At 38.1% G+C, this 17,328-nt stretch overlaps 2 protein-coding genes across 5 annotated transcripts in view; one reads left to right on the top strand and one right to left on the bottom strand.

Moving 5' to 3' along the window:
• DMTF1 (cyclin D binding myb like transcription factor 1) overlaps positions 1-16,287 on the top strand; it is a 43,775-nt gene extending 27,488 nt beyond the window's left edge. For both annotated transcript variants that reach the window (XM_028119944.2, XM_028119950.2), the window contains 11 exons: positions 821-978; positions 2,093-2,125; positions 3,027-3,136; positions 5,133-5,361; positions 6,556-6,707; positions 7,994-8,203; positions 10,826-10,911; positions 13,063-13,218; positions 13,726-14,097; positions 14,635-14,782; positions 14,960-16,287. In XM_028119944.2, the coding sequence (XP_027975745.1) occupies positions 821-978; positions 2,093-2,125; positions 3,027-3,136; positions 5,133-5,361; positions 6,556-6,707; positions 7,994-8,203; positions 10,826-10,911; positions 13,063-13,218; positions 13,726-14,097; positions 14,635-14,782; positions 14,960-15,069 (1,764 nt within the window). In that variant the 3' untranslated portion in view covers positions 15,070-16,287. The remainder of the gene's footprint in view (positions 1-820; positions 979-2,092; positions 2,126-3,026; positions 3,137-5,132; positions 5,362-6,555; positions 6,708-7,993; positions 8,204-10,825; positions 10,912-13,062; positions 13,219-13,725; positions 14,098-14,634; positions 14,783-14,959) is intronic.
• TMEM243 (transmembrane protein 243) overlaps positions 7,831-17,328 on the bottom strand; it is a 28,750-nt gene continuing 19,252 nt past the window's right edge. For all 3 annotated transcript variants that reach the window (XM_028119973.2, XM_028119962.2, XM_088018479.1), the window contains one exon: positions 7,831-16,721. In XM_028119973.2, the coding sequence (XP_027975774.1) occupies positions 16,599-16,721 (123 nt within the window). In that variant the 3' untranslated portion in view covers positions 7,831-16,598. The remainder of the gene's footprint in view (positions 16,722-17,328) is intronic.

Consider the following 17,328-nt stretch of genomic DNA (forward strand, 5'->3'; position numbering starts at 1 on the left):
AATGAGCTTGCCTGAAAATTTTCTGAAACTGTCCTTGTCTGGTTTTGCTCCTGAGGTTATGCTAGCCTAATAAAATGAATGAGGAAGTGTCCCCCATGTTTTTCTATCCCCAGAATAGTTTAAAATCAGAATTATGTTTCTCTTGATTGTTTGGTAGGATTTACCTGTAAAGTTACATGGGCCTGATATTTCCATCATGAAAGATTATTAATAACTGATTAAATTTTCTTGGTGGTCTGTGCTTATTAGATTTTCTGTCTCTTCCTGAGTCTCTCTTGGTAAGTTGACTTTTTCTAGGACTTTATTCATTTTATGTAAGTTTTCAAATTTATTGCCATAGAATTTTCACAATGTTCAACTCTCTAATCTCTGTACATCTCTGCTTAGGCCCCATTTTTTCATTTCCAGTATTGTTTTGTCTTTTAGTTTTGCCATAGTTTATCTTTTCATATTTTATTAGTTTTGATGAGTCTTTTTTAAAGAACCATTTTTTAGCATTGCTTGTAGTTTCCGTTATTTATTTGATTCCTGGTTCCATTAATTTTGTTCTTACAATTTTCTGCTTTCTTTAGATATTAACTTTTTATAATTTTAAAAGGGGTTGACACAACTTGACTCTATTGAATTTAATAGTTTATTTTTGAAGCATTTAAGTATCACTTTATTATCTCTTGAAACATTTTAAAGTTTATATTTGACTTACTATTTTTCTAAATGCCATTGATGATCCTGAACATAAAAAAACAACTTTTAAAAAGCATAGTATATCCATATGCATTTTATCAGAAATCCCTAAATCAAAGAAATGTAACCCATTTAGGCACGCGGAATAAAAGATGCTACAGAAATCATCTTTGAGATGTCAAAAGACGAAAGAAAAGATTTCTACAGGACTATAGCATGGGGTCTGAACCGGCCTTTGTTTGCAGTTTATAGAAGAGTGCTTCGCATGTATGATGACAGAAACCATGTGGGAAAGTATGAAAACTTGTAATGCTGCATGTTTTCATGTAATTAGGGGAAATATTTAAAGAGCTATCTTTTTTTAAATATAGTTATGATGAGAATTTTAATTGGAGACAGCTATGAATTACTGTTTGCTGTGTTAATATTTTTTTTCTCCAGGTCCATGTTGTAAATATGGAAATCTCATTATAATAAGGCCTCTTAGAAATTAGAATCTCAATCACCTTATATATGTCAGATTTTAGACTTAGCTGTCTTCATCAAAGTCTGCTTTGTAATAAAGTAATATAATAAAAATATTATAGTGGTTAAAGAAGTTGAAAAAAAACCCTCTAAATTCATTGGTAACATTGTTCCTTTTTTTTTTTTTATAGTATAGCATTTCCTAGGTTAGTGACTTTTTTTATATATATATAAAACCAGAGTGGAAAATAAATAACTAAATTTCTGAATACAATGCCTGGATTTCTGTTATAGGTAACATTTATGGGAAGGCATCATTTTTTTTTTCAATGCAATGATTCTTTGGTGTTACTGATGTATTTTTAGTTTCTCTTTGGGAATTTTAGGTAGTTATAATATGGCTTATTAAATACTGCTTTAAAAAAGAACATTGCATTGGCTGTATTGAGTACTTGCCCTCTAAAGAAAATGAGCGTTTACATTGGAGCAAGAGTGTGGCAGATACCCATGCATGGATAGGGGAAATGAAGAGAAGTTTTTTAAATTTTTTGGTGCCTTGTGAGAATTTACCATAGATTTGCATTTTGCCTGTGGTTTACAATGTCATGCATAGCTATATTAGAGGGCCTGAAACCAGTTTTGAAATAATGGAAGATTTAAAGCAGAATAGGAGCAAGTATGTTTTAAATGTTGAATTTTCCTAGAGAAAGATGTACATTGCTCACTTTTATTATAGCTAAAAGTATTTTTTTTACAAAAAAGAAGATATAAGAATTAGTTTTAATTTTTAGTAATTTACTTTGAAATTGGTTACTTTAAAAAAATTATCAGTATGCTAAGTGACTTGACATTTGGCTCCCTAAGTGAAATTCTGATTTTTATTAAGGTTTTTTAGCATTCTTTGTTTTAATTGATCTTTTTAAAAATTTCTTTAAATTTCTAGATATACACCTGAAGAAATTGAAAAGCTCAAGGAGTAAGTTTAAAATTTTTTTTCTTTTCCTGAATTCTGATAGTTGGGTTTTAACTTTTCTAATACCTTTGTTTTTTAAACTTTTATTGTGGAAAATGTCTAGAGATTTTTAGTAGACTGGTGTAATTTAATCCTGCTATAAGCATGATTGACCATAAAAAGAACTTTTCAGATCCATACATGCACAGAGTAGCCATGCCCATAAATTTCGTCTTTTCCTATAGTGAGTCGCTGAATGAAATGTGTCCTCAGACCACTAATAAGGGTTACAGAAGATTAGATGGCCTTCTTGGTGGCCTGAAGACTAAATACCAGGAACTTACATACCAGGATGAAAACCAGGGTTGTGCTACATGCTTAGTTTAGAATGGTGACTTAGCAAATGTTTCACTTAATGTCTGGGCGAACTCTACCTTATGAAGGCTATTTCGCAGGAAAAATAATTTTCTTTGTTGAGTAGGGCCATAAAGTATGGGTTAATGGATTGTATGGATCATGGAAAAAATTGAAGGTTGATCCTCTTTATGATGGTAGCAGCTTGGGAAACTTTTTCAGATGTCTGAGAAGAGCTCATTAGGCGTACTGAAAAGGGAACAATCTGGGGATTGCCTGGGAGATTGTGTCAGTAACCTGAGGGGAAATTTGGTCTTTTTTGAACACATATCCAAGTTACTTATTTCTTCTCTGACCCAGGAAAAAGGCAATTGCTGCCTGTTTTTTTTTCACCCACAGACAACTGTGGACCCCAAAAAAAGGCCACACTTTCAAACTTTGGCTCTCAAAGTATTGCTGCCCACAACTTCCAAACCAGTCAAATGGGAAGAAGAAGAATGAAGAATAAATGATGAAATTAAAAGGGAGAAAACAGTTGAACCCAATGCTGATTGGCAGACTCTTGTTTTAGGCTCCGGATAAAGCATGGCAATGACTGGGCAACAATAGGGGCGGCGCTAGGAAGAAGCGCATCTTCCGTCAAAGATCGGTGCCGACTGATGAAGGATACTTGCAACACAGGTACTGTGAGCACTGCCGATGGGCTGCTCTTGTCTCCATCGGAGCTTCCCACCCCGTCACATCCTGCTTTCTCTTCTCTTCTGGAAAGAAATTTGTCATTCACTTGAGTTCACATTTTATTTTCTAGTCTTCCTTTTTCTTCACGCTTTGTAGGCCCGAGTAATCCTTCATTTTTGTGCTTTTGTGCGAGGTGACCTTGTTCACAGGGACGCATGTCCCCAGTTTCCGAGGTTTTAGGTGTGGCATGTTTCCATTTTGTAGCCATTCAAAACTGCTCCAGTTGGGAAAGTTATTATTAGGTTTATGTACAGGAAGTACTTTTTATTTATTTATTTATTTAAAGATTTTATTTATTTATTTAAGAGAGAGAAACAGCATGAGAGGGGAGAGGGTCAGAGGGAGAAGCAGGCTCCCCGCTCAGCCGGGAGCCTGTTGTGGGACTCGATCCCAGGACTCCGAGCCGAAGGCAGTCGCTTAACCAACTGAGCCACCCAGGCGCCCAGGAAGTAGTTTTAATTTAAGCCCATCTAACTGTTGAGCTTCTGTTAACAACAGCTTATTCACTCATGTTTATAAAATCTTAAAAAGTTATCTTTCAGTGCTGTGGCTCTGGTTTGCTTATTTCAAACAAGTTAAGTATATTTTTCCATAGAAAAGACTTGTCATTAGTGTTTCCGTCTCTAGTACAGACCACAAATGCCTATTTAACTCTTAATATATACAAATGCACTGATGATGCTGTTAAACCTACCCTTTGTGACCAGCAACAGTATTGAGGCTCCGGCATTAGCTCTCACATAACTTTTCTGAGCCTCAGTCTCCTCTAAAATGAAGAGTTAGAAGAGGTGATCTGTAATTCTCATATATGAGAAGGGAACTATGATCTCATAGTTCCCTTTTAGCCCTCAAATTCTCTGAAGGAGCCACAATCTGCTCAGTCTTTCAATCAGAAAAATAGTTCCCAAGTTAAGCTTCCAGGTTATATATTTTCTTTTTTCACGTCCCTACCCCACCAAAGTGGAATCGGGACTATTTCCTGCTTAACCATTCATTCCACCAGCCCTGTGACCTGCAAGGCATTGAGAACATAAATCCCACCAACTCTTGTCATTCTGTGGTTAATGACAGCTCAATGAATGAAGCAGGAATAGGAGCTCTAGATTTAGGATTTGACCCCAGAGTTTTATGTAAGGCACTGTGAGTACAGAACCCCTTTTGTGGCCATGCTAAGTAGAAGAGCAGGACTTTGTCTTGAATATATGGTATCCAGAACTGTGCCTAGAACATAATAGAAGTTCAATAAATGAATCCCTGATGCAAGCACACAGCTCTTTTGAAATTTTCTAGACATTTTTAGCTACTAGTAACAAAATGGAAACAGAAGTAGAAGGATAAAAAAAATGTTTTTCTGCTCAAGTTCCTTAAGAAAAGACCAAGAGGATCATTTGGTGTCATTACTGGTTTATGGCTTTAGGAAAACCTGGAGTAAAATCGTGTGAATACCAGTCTCAGACTTCCGTTTTATCACAGTATCTTAGAGTTGGGGTAGTGGGGAAAGGAGACGGTATAAACCTAGTTTCCATTTTTACTTAAGTGGGTAGGAGCCCATAGGAGTTACTCCACTTGTCTCTCATCATTCATTCCTCTAATGAAGGATCTCCATTGAGCTTACCATGAAGCTCTTCCGACTTAGGATTAGTGCAACTTGACAGTGTATAATTTTTTCTAGGTATGTATTGCATAGTTTTTCTTTCCATAAGGAGTCGGTCAGTATTTTCTAGTAGGATTCTATATCTTCTTTTGTAATCAAGAACCTTACTGGGCTAGTCAAGCGCAACCGTCTTAGTAGATATGTGCAGATTCCCGTCCCAGGGTCGTTCAGAAATAACTTTTGGTGCTACTGCGTACTTCCATCAGTCCTTGGAAATACAGGGCTGAATCTGATTTGCAAAAAAAAAAAGTAGCAGTAGTGGTCTAGATGATTTCCTTCTTTCAGGGAAGTGGACGGAAGAAGAGGAAAAGAGACTTGCAGAGGTGGTTCATGAATTGACAAGCACTGAGCCAGGTGACATAGTGACACAGGGCGTGTCATGGGCAGCTGTGGCAGAGCGAGTCGGGACCCGCTCAGAAAAGCAGTGTCGTTCTAAATGGCTCAACTACCTGAACTGGAAACAGAGTGGAGGTACTGAATGGACCAAGGAAGATGAAATCAATCTCATCCTCAGGTTTGTGTCATTAAGTCCTTTAATAACAAAAGCTGCTTAATAGCTGTAGTTGTCTTGATTGTGGTATTTCCTCTTTTGGTTTCCCTAGATGCCTAATGTCTGAAAAGCATCCTTTCCGTAGAGAGAGGATCCATGGAGGATCTTTCAGATCCTATGGATTTCATATTGAGCTCTTTTTTTTTTTGTTTTGTGTTTGTTCCTTTTTAGTGGATTTAGTGCTCGTGCAAAGTACCAGATTGAAGGCGTGGAGACTGAAGTCCTCTCTCTGTCCACAGAACAGGTACGGCACAGACAGTGGCCCTGCAGCTTGCCACTGTCCCACCAATGTGCCTCAGTGCTAGCGGAGGGGCTCCATGTGCAGGGGAAGAGGGCTCTTCAGTCTCCATGCCCTTCAATCTTGGGCTCCTGTGCTAAGATTGCTAAGAAGGGGGCCCAGTCTGCAGTTACCCCACACCTTCCCACTGGCCCCAGTCAGGCACTTACCTTTTTTTTTAAGTTAGTCAGTATAACCATTAAGACTCAGTAATTCAAGTGGGCAGAAATACCAACAAGAAAATGTTTGAGACACTGAAGCAATAAAAGCTACTCCCTCCTGAAAATGAAAACCATCATGACAGTTGAAGCTAGAAAACAGACCATTCATACCCCAGATTGAGTGGTACTATCATTTTGGTGGTTTTTGTTTTGGTTGCTGCTGGAGTATTGTTTTTGTCTTTCTAGCATTTTATTTTGGGTTTTGTTTTTAATATACTTCTTTTAACCAGTCATCTGCAAATAGCTCATTTCTCAACATTTTTATTACAGACATGGAAAAGCTCAGATCTAGGAAATAACTTGCTATGATACACTCTAAAACATGGCAAAACACTATATAACTAACCCTGTTCTTACCCACTTCTAACCTTTAGCTACTCCCCTGCCTTTACAGTGCTTCATTGGCTTCTGACTTTTCACGGTCTGGCCCATTGCTTGTACCATTAACAAAAGGCTCTTGCCTAGTGCTCAGTCATAGGTCTCAGCTCTGGGAGCAGTTCTGCGCCCTTGAAATCCTTTCCCATGCAGTTAACAGTAGCTTCTCCGTGACAAAAGCTGCTGTCCCCTTTATTGCCAGTGCCATCATGTGTAGTCAGAGGAGGGTTCTTCCAGAGAAATCCATTAACAGATTCTAACAGACGTTTGTTTTGTAACCTGTAGGATAGCAGAGCTTGATGTAGCTGATGAAAACGACATCAACTGGGATCTGTTAGCGGAGGGATGGAGCAGTGTCCGTTCACCACAATGGCTTCGAAGTAAATGGTGGACCATCAAAAGGCAAATTGCAAATCATAAGGATGTTTCATTCCCTGGTAACGTATTATTTGCTTCTTAAGTCCTTCCCTCGTCTTACCATATTTACTCCTCAAAACTCACTTAGTCAGAAGTTCTTTGCCTCAGCTAAAGAGTTACGAATCTTAGTAGATCTTCACTTAAATATCTCCTCTATTTCTTTGGGTAACTGTCTTTTCTTCCCTTGAGGAATTGATGTGATGTGTAATTCTCAAAGCACCTAAGACTAAAATATACACGTTTATACACATTCTTGTTCTCATATAAACTGTGAAGAAGAAAACAGTTTTACACATTGTGTACAAAAATGGATTTCTGAAAACTTAGGTTTGAATCAACTTTTGTGTGTTGAATAATTTCACGTATTCCAACTGGGTTTGTCATTTAGAGATTTTCTTGGTTTTATAGTATAAAGACTATAAATCTATAATTCATTTATTATGTAAATCTAGAGATATTAAGTTGGGTTTGCTTAAAAGTGAGGCATAGCAGCCTCCTTTGCACCAAGGTGCAAAAACTAAGTTGTCCAGTCCCTTTAATTAAGGCAATCAAATTCATTCCCCTTAGTATAGTGCACCATTTTTCCCAAGGAAAATTAAATGAAGAACTTTGGCTTGATGAAAATAAGATTTTTTAAAAATTAAGTACAGTTATAAATTTATAAATCTGATGTTAAAACCGGAAGAGTGAATGAATACTAGTGTGGCATGAACCCACCCAGATTGCAGTTATCACCTGAGAGCACTGGTAGCTTATCCTGACTAGTAGAATGGGGCAAGTCTAGATTTGACTTTCCTGCAGAAGAATTCAAGGTGGTTGCGTGTTACTGTTTGGAAAAAATGAGCTGCTACTCTGGAGTTGTGAGTTAAACTAAAACAGTCAAGCATCCTTGAGTACTTGGTGTGTGTGGAGGAAAACTACACTATTCACTTAAAAAAGGAAATAAGCTACTTTGCATTAACAATATTCTTCCTAAATAGTAAGAATTTTATCCTGAAGCCCTAGGACATAGCGAAGGTTTTATTTTCATGTTCCTCACAATGGCAATTTTTTTAATGTATCTTAGGTGGCAAGAAGAACATTATGTTAGGAATTTTTTAAATTTCTTGTGATGGATAACGTTTCCAGAAATTTCCAGACGGGTTGCAGCTTTAAAATATTTTTATTGTTATTTTGCTGAGATCTCACATGCAGTGTACAATTATTTATTCCAAATACTTTCCCTCCTTACCCCCACCTCCCTTGCTGCTTAGATGGTGGTCTGTCGGAGAACCAATGTTCTTTTTGTCTACCCATCTCCCTTCAGTCTTAATAAAAGGTCTTAAACAGTTACATGAGAATCAAAAAAACAACCCAACGCTTTTGGAGAATAAATCAGGATCTGGAGTTCCAAACAGTAATTCCAATTCCAGTGTACAGCATGTTCAGATCAGAGTCGCCCGCTTGGAAGACAATACAGCCATCTCTCCAAGCCCCATGACAGCCTTGCAGATTCCAGTCCAGATCACCCATGTCTGTAAGTGTTTACTGGAGACTCCTTGCTATTGGACCTGTATGATTTCATAACAGCTCTAACACCTTTCATTCTTCTAGAATGTTGACAGGAATTTGTGCAAGTTGACAGAGGCACTCTAAGGCATTTTACAATTGAGCAAGGAAATAGCGGTCCTAAGGTGGCACATCATTTGTAGTAATTCACCAGAGACACACGAATTGGGGGTGGATTTGAAGTCGTGTGTAGAAGAAATGATTTTGATGAGATTGAAGATTTTCTTCAGGAAGTAAAGAGCCAGTTTCCTGTGGGAACTCTTTTATTCTTTTTTTTTCCTTTGCCTCTGATATTTTTTGTGTTTAATGAGATTATGAGAACCGAACAATTGTTATAGGGAGAGGAAATTTATTTCCTGCAATCTAAGCCAAGTTGATAGTTTTTTCCATGGTAGAGTAACAGAAAAGGAAGGAGAATAAAATTCTCAGAACCAGATGGTTCTTCACTTTTTTCTCATTTCTTTTGTCTACCTAAATGCCATGCCTATGGAAAGGTCATTACCAAGAGTATACCAGTTGCTGTATGTTATTCTCAGTTGGGATTATTGGCATTTTGAGTGAGATAATTCGTTGTTGGCAGGGCTGTCCTACACATTGCAGGATGCTCAGTGTCCCTTGCAGTAGTACTTCCTAATCATTATGGCAAATAAAAAACACCCTAAGGATTTTCACTTTTTGAGAATCACTGGGCTGTCTACTGGTTGTGGTGACACTATATATATTCATATATCCAATGACTATCAAAGTTACCTTGGGGACCTTTAAACTAATCATGCCTGTCTTAAAATTCTGATTTAAGTTTGGGTATTTGCTTTAGCTTTCTACCAGTGTGATAATGCATGAAGAATTTTTCTTTAGCCCTCTGCTTATTTAACTTTATAGCCTGAAGAATTACAAAGCAACTGAAATTACTGGTCCACCGTAAATATGAGAGCTGTTGGATATAGATTGTGCACAGAGATTGTTAGAACTCTCCTGGGCTGTTTGGTGACTGTACTTACGGGGAATGCAGACATTTTAGATTTGGGACCTTAATATTCACAGGATGGCTTTTTTTTAAATATGTAATTTTATTTCTTCCAGCAAGAAATGTTGGTAAGAGTTTTATACATCAGTTATTCTTTGCATTCAGGCTAAAATCTCATGATTGTTTCTTCCTTTATGTTAGGAGTCAGGGACTAGCAAACTTTAAAGCCAGAATAGTAAATATAAACATGTTAGACTGCAGTCCACATAAGTCTTTGTGGAATTTTCTGGTTTTTAAACAATCTTTTAAAAATGTAAAAACCATTCTTAGTCTTGAGCCACATCTGCCCCTGCCCATAGTTTGCTTACCCATGATGAAGGTTATTTATCTGGAATCACTTTAAATTATTCTAGGTATGATCTTAAGATTCCATCAGATAGAGAAATAGTAACATGAATCAGGTGCGTTTCTTTTGAAACGTGTCTCATTTCCTTTCCAACTGAGAAGTATTTTAGTCGGAATAAACACTGCACATTACAAGATGATTCCAAATTCTTTTTCACATGGATTTAACTACACGTGCAATTGAAAGCACCGAGATCCACGTTTCGTCTAGTCTTAATTCCTTATAACCTTGATCAGGTGTAACCAACACTGCTCAAGGCTAAAGCCTCAACTGACACACCCATAAAGAGATTATATACTGTGTGATCTCTAAAGCACTGTTCAGTCTCCCAAATGTGTTCTTCTGGGCTGGGCGGAGCAAGATGGCGGAGGAGTAGGAGACCTGGATTTCGTCTGGTCTCAGGAATTCAGCTGGATAAGGGATCAAACCATTCTGAACACTTGTGAAGCCAAATGTGTTTTTTTTTGTTGTTTTTTGTTGTTTTTTTTTAAGAGATTTAAGACAGAGCACAAACCCGGGGCAGGAGTTGCAGAGGGCAGACTCCTCACTGAGCAGGGAACCCGACATGGGACTCGATCCCAGGACCCTGGGATCATGGCCTGAGCTGAAGGCAGACGCTTAACTGACTTGAGCCACCCAGGCGCCCCTTAAATAATACTATCTTATATTTCATGTTTGTGGTTCCTCCCAACAACTACATGAGGTAGGCAGGACAGATAGTCTCTGAACATTAGTAGGTTCAAAGCAAGCCATTTGCTTGGGAATAATGCTGCTGGAACAGAAGACTGGTTTTGAGGGACTAACGTTCTAGGAATCCATACTGCTTATCAGATTGTCCAGGAAAATTTATTTTTTACCAAGTTCCTATTGACTTGTAAGTTAGTTCTTAGGGTATTCCTCTTCTAGAACTATTTTGTGATCTCTACCAAGGCTTAGCAGATACTCTCTGTAACAGCTAGTCAACTCTGCCCTTATAGTACAGAAGCAACTGTGGAGAATAAATAGGTGTGGCCGTGTTCCTATAAATACTTTTTACAAAAACTGGTCGTGGGCTCGATTTGGATATGAGCCATGGTTTGCTAACCACCAACCTGTGCCATCCCAGGTAAATCTGTTAGATTCCTTCTCGTAAGAAATGCAAATGACTTCCGGTTTCCAGGCAAATTATTCACTATGAGACTACGTGTTTTATTTTGTTGTCCTTGTTCCTACCACAGCTTCAACAGAGTCCCCTGCTGCTACTGTTGACTCGGAAACAATAACACTAAACAGTGGAACACTACAGGCATTTGAGATTCTTCCAGTGAGTAACACTTCACAAAACAGAAATGGGGCATTTTATGCATAAGAAAAATCACTGGTTTTAGCACTGTTACCATATAAACAAACGAAATAAAAACATGATTGGCATTCAGTGCAGCTATGTCCATGTTTTTGAGGCCAGATCGTTAAATGAGGACATAAATCAGACTTCCACTTTTTCTTCATCTGTAGAGGTTTAAACCAATAACGTGCTCTTTTTACATATGACCGTGACAGGGCTTAATGAGGAGGGTGCATGCTATGGATTTGTATTGAGTCATAAACAAATACCATCTATAACCAAAAAGTTTATTGTACTGGCCTTTGGGGATACAGAATTTAAAAGTCCCAGTCCTAAATGGTATAGCCACTTTACAAAAGAACCTTGCAGTTCTTCTGAAGGTAAAACAGTATAGTTAACATCTGAGCCATCAATTCTGAATAATTCATTTATTCAGCAGTAAAGAACAAAGTACTAATACATGCTCCAAGGGTGAACCTTGAAAATGTTATGCTAAGTGAAACTAGCCACAAAATACCATAGAGTGTTTGACTCCCATTTATTTGAAGTGTCTAAAATAGGCAAATCTGTAGAGACAAAAAGATTACTGGTTGCCTATGCTAAGAGGTTTTGGGGAGCTAAGGACCAAGATGGCTAATTTGAATGGCGTTTCTTTTGGGTGAAGTAGGGTAACTTTTTAAGTCTCCATTCTTGTCCTGTTTTATAAAATGGGTAATACCCAGAATTAGCTCATTTTTCAGGAAGAAAATATAAAGTAGGTTTTATTTAAATTATGTCAAGCTTTATTTGCTGTGAAAAACATAGGGCTATTAGTGCAAAAGTTTATCATCTGCACAGTCAGATCTCATGAGGATAGTCGACATGGCTAAAGGTTCTCTTTTAGAACAACTTTGGAACCTCTACTAGCAATTTACTTAACCTAAGCTTCCACTTCCTAATCCTGTGGTCTCCAAAATAGGGATGTGTAATATAACCCTTTGTCACAGGTTGAAAACTTTCTTTTGGGCCACCTCCTCTCTTCCCCCTGGCCAAATAATATACATACATATACTTAGAGTATATGTGTTCAGGTTTTTACTTATTTGGGTCACAAATATTTAGAGACTTCTCTCCTAATAAAGGATGATATTGCCTCAGCTCCAAAAAAAAATCATGAACATTACAGGAACTGAAATAAAATGCATATATTTAATACGTGAAGTATTTACTATCTGACCATATCTAATTTACTAATTGTAAATTGTAAATGATCAGCTTTTACTTCTATGGAGAGGGAGGAAAGAAATTGAGTCCTACTTGAATCCTACTGTGTGCCAGGCACCATTTTGTAATAATCTGTAATGCCCACAACCCCTTCCCTGAGGTAGTTATTATGCCTGCTTTAGCAGTAAGGAAACTTACTTTCATTGAGCTAGTACCAGGAGAGCTATTATAACATCAGTACAAAAGACCACAGGCTCTAGGACTTCAACATCACCCTGTAAGTGCAAGTACTCCCTTTGGGAGAGTAGGATAAACCGGACTCAAATTATCAAGCATAGAAGTTGAATAGTTTTGTGACAGTTCTGTGAAACCTATCAAGATAAACTTACTATCAGTTAACCAGCTTTTCAAAGTTACTCTTTTTCATTCAGAACACTAATTACTATCTCTGTACATTTCTCCTTAGTATAAAAAATAGTTCCTAAAATTATACTATGGGAAAAATCTGTTCAAGTAAACTCTGTAGTACCTTTTCAAAAATGTGAAACTTTTAAAAAGTGGGGAGAGTGCCAATTCTTTACATGCTAGACAGACAGTGAAGGAAGACTGTGTACGGGTTACTGCACTGGACACAGTGGCTTATGCTACCATGTCTTGGTGCCTTGAAATAAATGGCTAAGACCAGACCATAGAAATACATGGGAGTGAAGAGCACGATCAAGGTTCTCTGTTTAACCTCCAAGTGTAAGGACGTAGGACAAGTCAGTATTACACCCTTCATTTTGTTACTTGAGGGCACCTTCAGGATTGGGAAGTACATTTGTGGCTCGTAAATTAAAGACCCCATTTTGGATATAAAGCTAGACTTAAGTAAGCTTATTTACTCAGTCTGTTGCACCTATGTTGATCTTAATTTTTTTGCTTCAGTCTTTCCATTTACAGCCCACTGGCACTCCAGGCACCTACCTACTTCAGACAAGCTCAAGCCAAGGCCTTCCCCTCACTCTGACAGCTAGTCCTACAGTAACCCTGACAGCTGCTGCACCTGCTTCTCCTGAACAGATCATTGTTCACGCTTTATCCGTATGTTACATCAGTTCCTTGATTTTTCTAGTTTCTGTAGAGAAGACTGGCTGATAAGTGTCACCAGAAACTTTTTGTTTTTAATACTATGAGAGGACCCATGTGCCTTCAATAATAACAATAGGTCTAGGGGAGAAATGGATTATGTAGTCTGTTTTAAGTATTTGAGTACCTGTTAGGGACCAGGATCAAATGCTACTAAGTTTAAGAGCCAGAACTAATAGAGTCCACTTATTTAAACAATTTTTCCTACTGCTGTTGTCTTAGGAGCATAGTTTTACAACACCATTACTCTGCCTTTACTGGGGTATAACCCTTACCCCCGTGTGTCTCCTTACATGAGATGGAATGATTGGGGGGAGGTCCTAGACCACTGCAGTTCCAGAGGTGAGAGGGCAGGGGAGGGACAGGCGGGTGCCACCTGTAAATGGTAGTTGTCGCCTATAACTGAAGTCTGGTTGGGACTTTCTCATTTTGCCATTGATCATTTTCTTTGACATTTTATAGCCAGAACATTTGTTAAACACAAGTGACAACGTCACGGTGCAGTGTCACACACCACGAGTCATCATTCAGACTGTTGCCACGGAAGACATCACTTCTTCCATATCCCAAGCAGAACTGACAGTAGATAGTGATATTCACTCATCTGATTTTCCTGAGCCTCCAGATGCCCTAGAAGCAGACACTTTCCCAGATGAAATTCATCAGCCTAAGATAACTGTAGAGCCATCATTTAATGATGCTCATGTATCCAGATTCGGTGACCAAAATAGCACAGAACTGATGAATAGTGTTATGGTCAGAGCGGAAGGAATCTCTGACACCGACCTTAAACAAGAGGAGTCATCTCCTTTAGCCCGTGCGTATGTTACTGAGGTAAGTTGCAGTTAAGGGAACACCCTCTGGGTTCTTGCCTTGAGCCTTAAACCTTCATTTTGGAAAAAGCCTAGCAATAATTTATGGGGGGGAGGGGGTCCTACACCAACTTCCCTTTTTCTCTGGACACAAAATCAGATGCAAACGCTACCTGTGACCTCACAAGTATGAGACGGCAGTGTGTTGCTCAGCCTTAGCACCAAAACTTTTCCCCCGTACCCTTCCAATAGATTGAGACTTGTTTGTTGGGACCTATGGAACCATTTTCAGGTGCGTGGTTAGTAGTAGGTCTTTGTGGTACAGCTTAGCAACCTTACTTACCCAGTGTAACAGCGTTGTTTCTCCTACGTTCAGGGGACCTAGAACTGAATTCTTCTTTTAAGTTCCGTTTTGTCCATTTTTAGGCTTTATAATTTTCTTTTCTTTATAAAATGGGATAATGTTTGACTGTGAAATCCTTTTAAACCTAAACGTGTTTGGGATCTTAAATAGGAGTCAGAATGTTTTTTTTTTTTTTTTTTAATTGCTACTGTTTAGGATCTAGAGTCTCCTACCATAGAAGAACAAGTTGATCAAACAGCCATTGATGATGAAACCATACTTATCGTTCCTTCACCACATGGCTTTATCCAGGCATCTGATGTTATAGATACTGAATCTGTCTTGCCTTTGACAACACTAACAGGTACTGTGATATAACTCCGTCATGTGCCTGATAAATCTTAAGGGAAACATCACGCTACTTGATCCAACAGTAGTCATCTTGTTAAGATTTTGCACTTTGGTCGAGTAGTTACTATACCTTCTTGACATGGATTAGAGTACATACATGTAAACTTACTTAAGACTTAACTCATTACAGATCCCATACTCCAACATCATCGAGAAGAATCAAATATCATTGGATCATCTTTGGGCAGTCCTGTTTCAGAAGACTCAAAGGATGTTGAGGATTTGGTCAACTGTCATTAGGTAATTCTTAAGAGACAGGTAGCTCAGGCAGAGAAGCCACACTGTTAATTACAACATCTCCAAAGAAATAGGAGCAACTCCCAAGAGGCTTAATTCACCATTCCTTTGGCTTTTAAATAGCTACAGTGCTTAAGCCACATACATGTTGCTGCTATGACTATTTACCTCCTTTAAATATACCATCTGAGGTCAGTCTTAGGACAGTGTGTAGATAAACTGAGTATGGAGGTCTTAACTGTGTAGATCCCTGTGATTGGTGTTAATTGTCAGCAGGGAATTTCATTCACTTCAGCTACTGAGAAAAGTTTACAGTCACCAAAGCTTATCTACTTCGTTTTACAAAGCAGTCATATTCATCTCTAAAGATCGGACATGGCTCTATCCAGTCTCAAGTAGGCCGGTTCGTATTTCGGAGACATCCCATCAACATGGTGTAGCGCTTACCAGTGACGCTCAGAAATGTTAAGTACCCTTAGTTTGAAAGGTGCCCAGCATCCCGTACAGAGACCTAGGAGGGCATTGTGTGGCCGTTACTGTTGGTTTACCCATTGCTGGCAGTGGGAGCTGATTCAGGCTGGGTACACAAAGAAGCATTATAAGAATTAAGAACATTCACTACAGGTTTTTTATTACTTATAAAGGGAATATGGAAGAGGGTAGCAACACAGCTCACCAGAAGCTAGAGTTTTCACCCCTTCAGAACCCACTGTTGTCAGTTTACAAAGTTAGCACTTTGAAGTAAAATTAAATGGGAAAGGAAGTTAAGGTTGCCTACCCTATACTATGACTCTTACATGTTTTGCTATACAAATTACCCAGGAAATAGTTGAGCAAGGTATCAGAGTCTGCCCTTCACTTTAGTGCATCAGCTGGTGGGGTGTGACATAACTTCTCCCTCTCAGGCAATTTAAAAAAACAAAATTTGCTTCTGTTATGAAAGAGATCAAGAGTCATTCATGTATTAGAGAAGGTGAAGCCAAAATTAGCCTCTAGGGCTTTAATGAACATGACCCCTACAGAAAAGTCACAAAAAAAAAAAAAAAAACTTGTATAAATTATTTTATTTATTATTGTAATTAGGTCTTCACAATCAAAGTTGTCTTTTCACCGTCTGTGTTTTGTTAATGTGAAATTGTAGTTATAAGCAAAAGTTGGTTGCCTAGGGAACAATAATTGTATATTCAGTTTAACAGAAATAAAAGAATATTTGTCTTAAAATTCAAGATTGTTACATAGCTTTTCGCCATGCACTTACATTATAAAAAGTCTAGTTTCAAAAGTGAAAATTGCTTGTGCCCTTTGAGCTTTAAGGGTTGGAATGTTTAGGTGCAACACCACCTCCTTAAAGAAAAAGCAAAGCAATCTAGGCTATGTCTCCCCTGCAAGAGGGAATTTTAGATTCACAATTAACATGAAAATCATGTATCAGACTTGTGCAGGAGATTCTTAAGCATAGCTTACCCGGCTCTGACTCACAGTCCTAATGTATAGCTTTGAAGAGACCTGGTAAGTATTTCTCCTTGGCAGCCTCACCTCCCCACGTCATGGAAGTACAGGTTCGCACATATACATAACATGATGATAGAAAATAAGATATAGTAAATTAGATTTCTAAATTTCGGTTCTAAGTCTCCTTGTCGATACCAGTAGATCTAAAAGAAGAAGAATTACATAAGAGTTTTAAGTAATAGCCACTAGGCCTGACATGAAAATTTTTAAGTACAACTAATTCTTTTTCAACTGTGACCAATTTCATCCATATATACTTTCCCCCACTGAGAGTCTTTATGTTAGTATACATTTCTGAAACCAATGTGGCCAGAATGTAATTTTTCTCTTTATAATTCTAGTAGTACCAAATTTCCACATCCAAGATCATACTTGTTCCTGCTTTCTCAGCTACCTTTTTTCTGTTCAAACCAGTAGTCATCCAATCACTGACAAGGCATCCAAGAATGTATACTTTGTAGGTCTTGTTTTAAATGTATTTGAGTAAAAAGGTACAGGTCTCTTTGGTCCTGGAAGGGATGACAACTTTTAAATTCCTTTAACTACAGAGTCAGGTTGCCAATACATTGTAAGTTTTTATACAAAACTAGATCATGTTAGTCACTCCTGGCTTTAGGCTGGGAGTAAGAAGGGCCATCTCTGGTAGTTTTGTTCCAAAGACTCCAGAATTAGATGGGCCAACTCTTTCTCAGAGCAAAGGAGTAGAGCAGAATAAAAATAATGAGATAAGCACATTACAATGGTGATGTA

This window comes from Eumetopias jubatus, unplaced genomic scaffold, assembly GCF_037043125.1.
Source record: "Eumetopias jubatus isolate StellerSeaLion01/CBP00866 unplaced genomic scaffold, mEumJub1_p1.0 scaffold_14, whole genome shotgun sequence".
Classification (NCBI taxonomy): Eukaryota; Metazoa; Chordata; class Mammalia; order Carnivora; family Otariidae; genus Eumetopias; species Eumetopias jubatus.